The 3,627-nt window shown below is 40.0% G+C and overlaps 1 protein-coding gene across 1 annotated transcript in view; it reads left to right on the plus strand.

The window, feature by feature from the left end:
- The window catches only part of LOC101854134 (MAM and LDL-receptor class A domain-containing protein 1), a gene marked incomplete at its 3' end in the record, with an annotated part of 99,805 nt that overhangs the window by 87,743 nt on the left and 8,435 nt on the right, over positions 1–3,627 (plus strand). The window contains 3 exon segments of the mRNA XM_035971125.1: positions 81–145; positions 1,253–1,346; positions 3,484–3,565. Coding sequence (XP_035827018.1) covers positions 81–145; positions 1,253–1,346; positions 3,484–3,565 — 241 coding nt within the window.

Below are 3,627 nucleotides of genomic sequence, written 5' to 3' on the forward strand. Positions count from 1 at the left end.
TCTCTCTCTCTCTCTCTCTCTCTGGACAAATCTAGATTGTTATCTTATATTATTATAAACTTAGCTTTTTCCTTTGACAGTCCAGTTCGAGGTACCACCCAGAAAGGAACGCACAAAGCACTGCACAACGGTGACGACTCTGGAGGTATTTATGAGGGTGACAACGTTGATGGGGATTTTTAAAATTGTGTTGATGTCGACGCAGTCTTTGTCGACGTCGTTGCTGCTGTTTTGTTGCTGCTTTGTTGTTGTTGAAGTTGTGTTGCTGTTGTTGCTGTTGTTGTTGTTGCTGTTGTTGTTGTTGATGATGTTGTTGTTGTTGCTGTTGTTGTTCATGATGATGATGATGATGATGATGATGATGATGATGATGATGATGATGATGATGGTGGTGATGTCATTATTGTCACATTGTCAATATATTATTAGTGTTCTTGTAATTGTTGTTGATTATGATGTTGTCGCTATTGTCCCAACTGTTACATTGTTGTTTTTGTTGTTATCGTTATTGACAAAGACGTTGTTATATCCACTGATATCATTACTGTTGTTGCTGGGTGTACCGTAGTCCGCTTCTGTCGTTCCTTTTCTCTTTAAAAAAAAAATAAGCTCATCCTACCTTGCCAAATGTGTGGCCTTTGAAATGCTATTTGTTTATAGTAGAGCGAGTCCCTTTCAACGCAGTAAGTTTACTTAACAGGTGACGGTACCACTTGGTTTTCATGCCCATCTCATTAGTTAAGACGGATCACCACACGTTAAAAGCCTACCCCCCCCCCAAAAAAAAACCCCAACAACAACCAACCCACAACAACAACAAACAAACAAACAAACAAACAAAAAACAACAAAACAACCCAACAAAACAAAAACAAAACAAAACAAAAACAAAACAAAACAAAAACAAACAACAACCCAAAAACAAAACATTCTGAAGAAAGAATGTTCCGTAAATGAGGATTCAAAAAGAAGGTCTGCGGCATACAGTTTGGCTTGATATCGGTTGAGCGTTTTGTCCAATCCCGTAGGATATTGAACCCCCCCCCCCCCCCCCGCACACACGTACACACACACACACGCACACACAAAAAACTATCCCAAAACAACAACAACAAAAAACCCAACAAAAAATAACACTCCAACCCCCGTTCCTGCAAACAACCCCCCTCAACTGCCTTTAAAGAAAAATAACCCACGTAAACAAACATAATATGACAAAATCAAAATAAAACATCTACATGGCCGTCTTTCAGATGACTGGAAAATCCCAGTAGCTGTTGTTGCTGCTGTTGTGGGCGTCGGTGTACTTGTACTAGCGGCGATCTTTGTGTACAAGGCAAGGCACAGGTGAGGACCACTCACAAAATACTGTACTACTGTACTGTACTGTCTCGTCTTTAAACTCTTTGAGGTGGGTGGTTGGCGGGTGCTCTGGTGTACAAACTGGGTACAAGTTCGATTAACGGACTCAAACGAATCGATCGTCAAGTCATTTTCAAGCAAGTGAAAAAACCTGCAAATGATTAATTGAAAGAGAGAGATTAAGCCTCTATATCGCTTTCATGGTTGTACACTCCGGAATTTCAAAGGTGTGGAACCAGTGCACACTGCAACGGGAGCTTCACTTGTTTACAATGGCATCTTCTTTCCCAAAATTAGATCTAAACGAAACTAATGGAAAACTGAAAATTAAACTACAGTGACTTCAGACCCCTTAATGTAACCGTGCACCCTTTAAATGATCCTGAACCACCGTTATTTATTTTTTCAAATTCGAAAGTTAAGTGGTTCGGAGTTCGGAAGTTTTAGGCGACCAAAGTGACGAACTTTCACAAATATAATAATAATACATTATGATGTATGTAGATGAATTATATAGATATAGATAACGATCTGAAGTCATTACAAGCATGCATGTTTTAAGTGTCACAAAATATTGCGACTGCAAGTCTTCTCGATTTCTTTTTTTAAAGTTTTAGTGAGAGTTTTATGGCGCTTGCAACACAATATGGTCATATAAATGCTGGAGATTAGAGGTGGTACAAGAGTCACAAATACAAAAAGGAAGAAGAGAGAAGAATAATAATAATAATAATAATAATAATAATAATAATAATAATAATAATAATAGATAGCATTTGTATAGCGCATATCCCCGCTCAGCAGCAGACTCTATGCGCTTTATACTATATTATTACCCCAGCAGACCATAGAACACTCCGAAACATTCTCAGCTTCCCGGGAAGCATACAGTGCAAGCAGCCGATTAAGCGCTCAAACACTAACAAACTGACAAGATCTTTCGCTGTCTATAGCCGGGTACCCATTCCCACCTGGGTGAAGTGAGGAAAATTCGTGTAAAGTGCCTTTCCCAAGGACACAACGTCGGGCCCCTGACGGGATTCGAACTCACGACCTTACGGTTGCGAGTCCGAGAGCCTAATAGAATAATAGAATAAGGACGATAGATGTTTGATGGGAAGGAAAAAACAAACCACAACGGAGCACCCACCCACCACCCACATTAGTGGTTGTCGGATGACCAGAATGATGAGTTAAAGGTGATCACACCTTCTGTGGTGTTGCGGTTAAGCTCTTTGCTGTTTCACGCAAAAGTTTAGGGCTCAGTGTCAAAGTCAGTTTTTTTCTCTTTAATTTAATGGAGTACGTCATATGTATCTCCTGCCGTCTGTTGAGATGTTGTATCTCCCTTATCCCAGGTTGGCTCTGAAAAAAAACCCCAAGAAGATCGAAGCTGTCCGCTTCCTAAATGATCTATTTGAGTGTCTTCTTGGGGATGTATGATATCTGCAAAAAGTACACAATCAATCCTTTAAGGCTCAAGTATAGCAGCAAGTTGTTTTTTTCTAACAGTAGATTACCAACTTGATCAACTATACCAAAGTTCAAATTTCGAAAAAAAAAACCTTTACTGTGGGTGTTTATACGCCTCCATCGACACAATTTCGATCGTTTAAGAGGCAGGCTTCCGACCCTGCCTGCCAGGGAAAACCCTAGCTGAGAGGGATACAATAAAAATTTCCAGCAGAAAGACAGAGATACTCGATCAAAATTTCTACCCTGTCGCCTGTGTATGACAGCAAGCGCCAATCTGACACACCACAGACGTCGGTCAAGATTTGAATCCCAGAACACATTATTAGTTCTTTTTTCGCACATCTTGTGATATTTAATTTGAACCAAGTGTTCTGTTTCAGGTGGGGATGGGGTCGGGGCAGGGGTACGGGGATAAGGGGATGAGTGCTCCCCACATTCATAAACATTGAAAATCACGTGGAGATGAAGATAGCATTACGGACATAAAACACATTTCTGTCCCCAGAAAACACATGTATCAATTAATGAACAAACATGTTTTCTGCTCTCAGAAAACACAATTTATATCAATTAATGAACAAACATATTTTCTGTCCCCAGAAAACACATTTATCAATTAATTAGCAAACATGTTTTCTCTCCTCAGAAACGAACAGGGTCATTCGCGGTTAGTTGATGAAATCGAGCCTGGCCGAACCAATCCCTTGTACACCTACGGAACAGAGCTGGTAGGATACTCTTCTTCTTCTTCTTCTTCTTCTTCTTCTTCTTCTTCTTCTTCTTCTTCTTC

Source organism: Aplysia californica, unplaced genomic scaffold (genome assembly GCF_000002075.1).
Source record: "Aplysia californica isolate F4 #8 unplaced genomic scaffold, AplCal3.0 scaffold00015, whole genome shotgun sequence".
NCBI classification, from domain to species: domain Eukaryota; kingdom Metazoa; phylum Mollusca; class Gastropoda; order Aplysiida; family Aplysiidae; genus Aplysia; species Aplysia californica.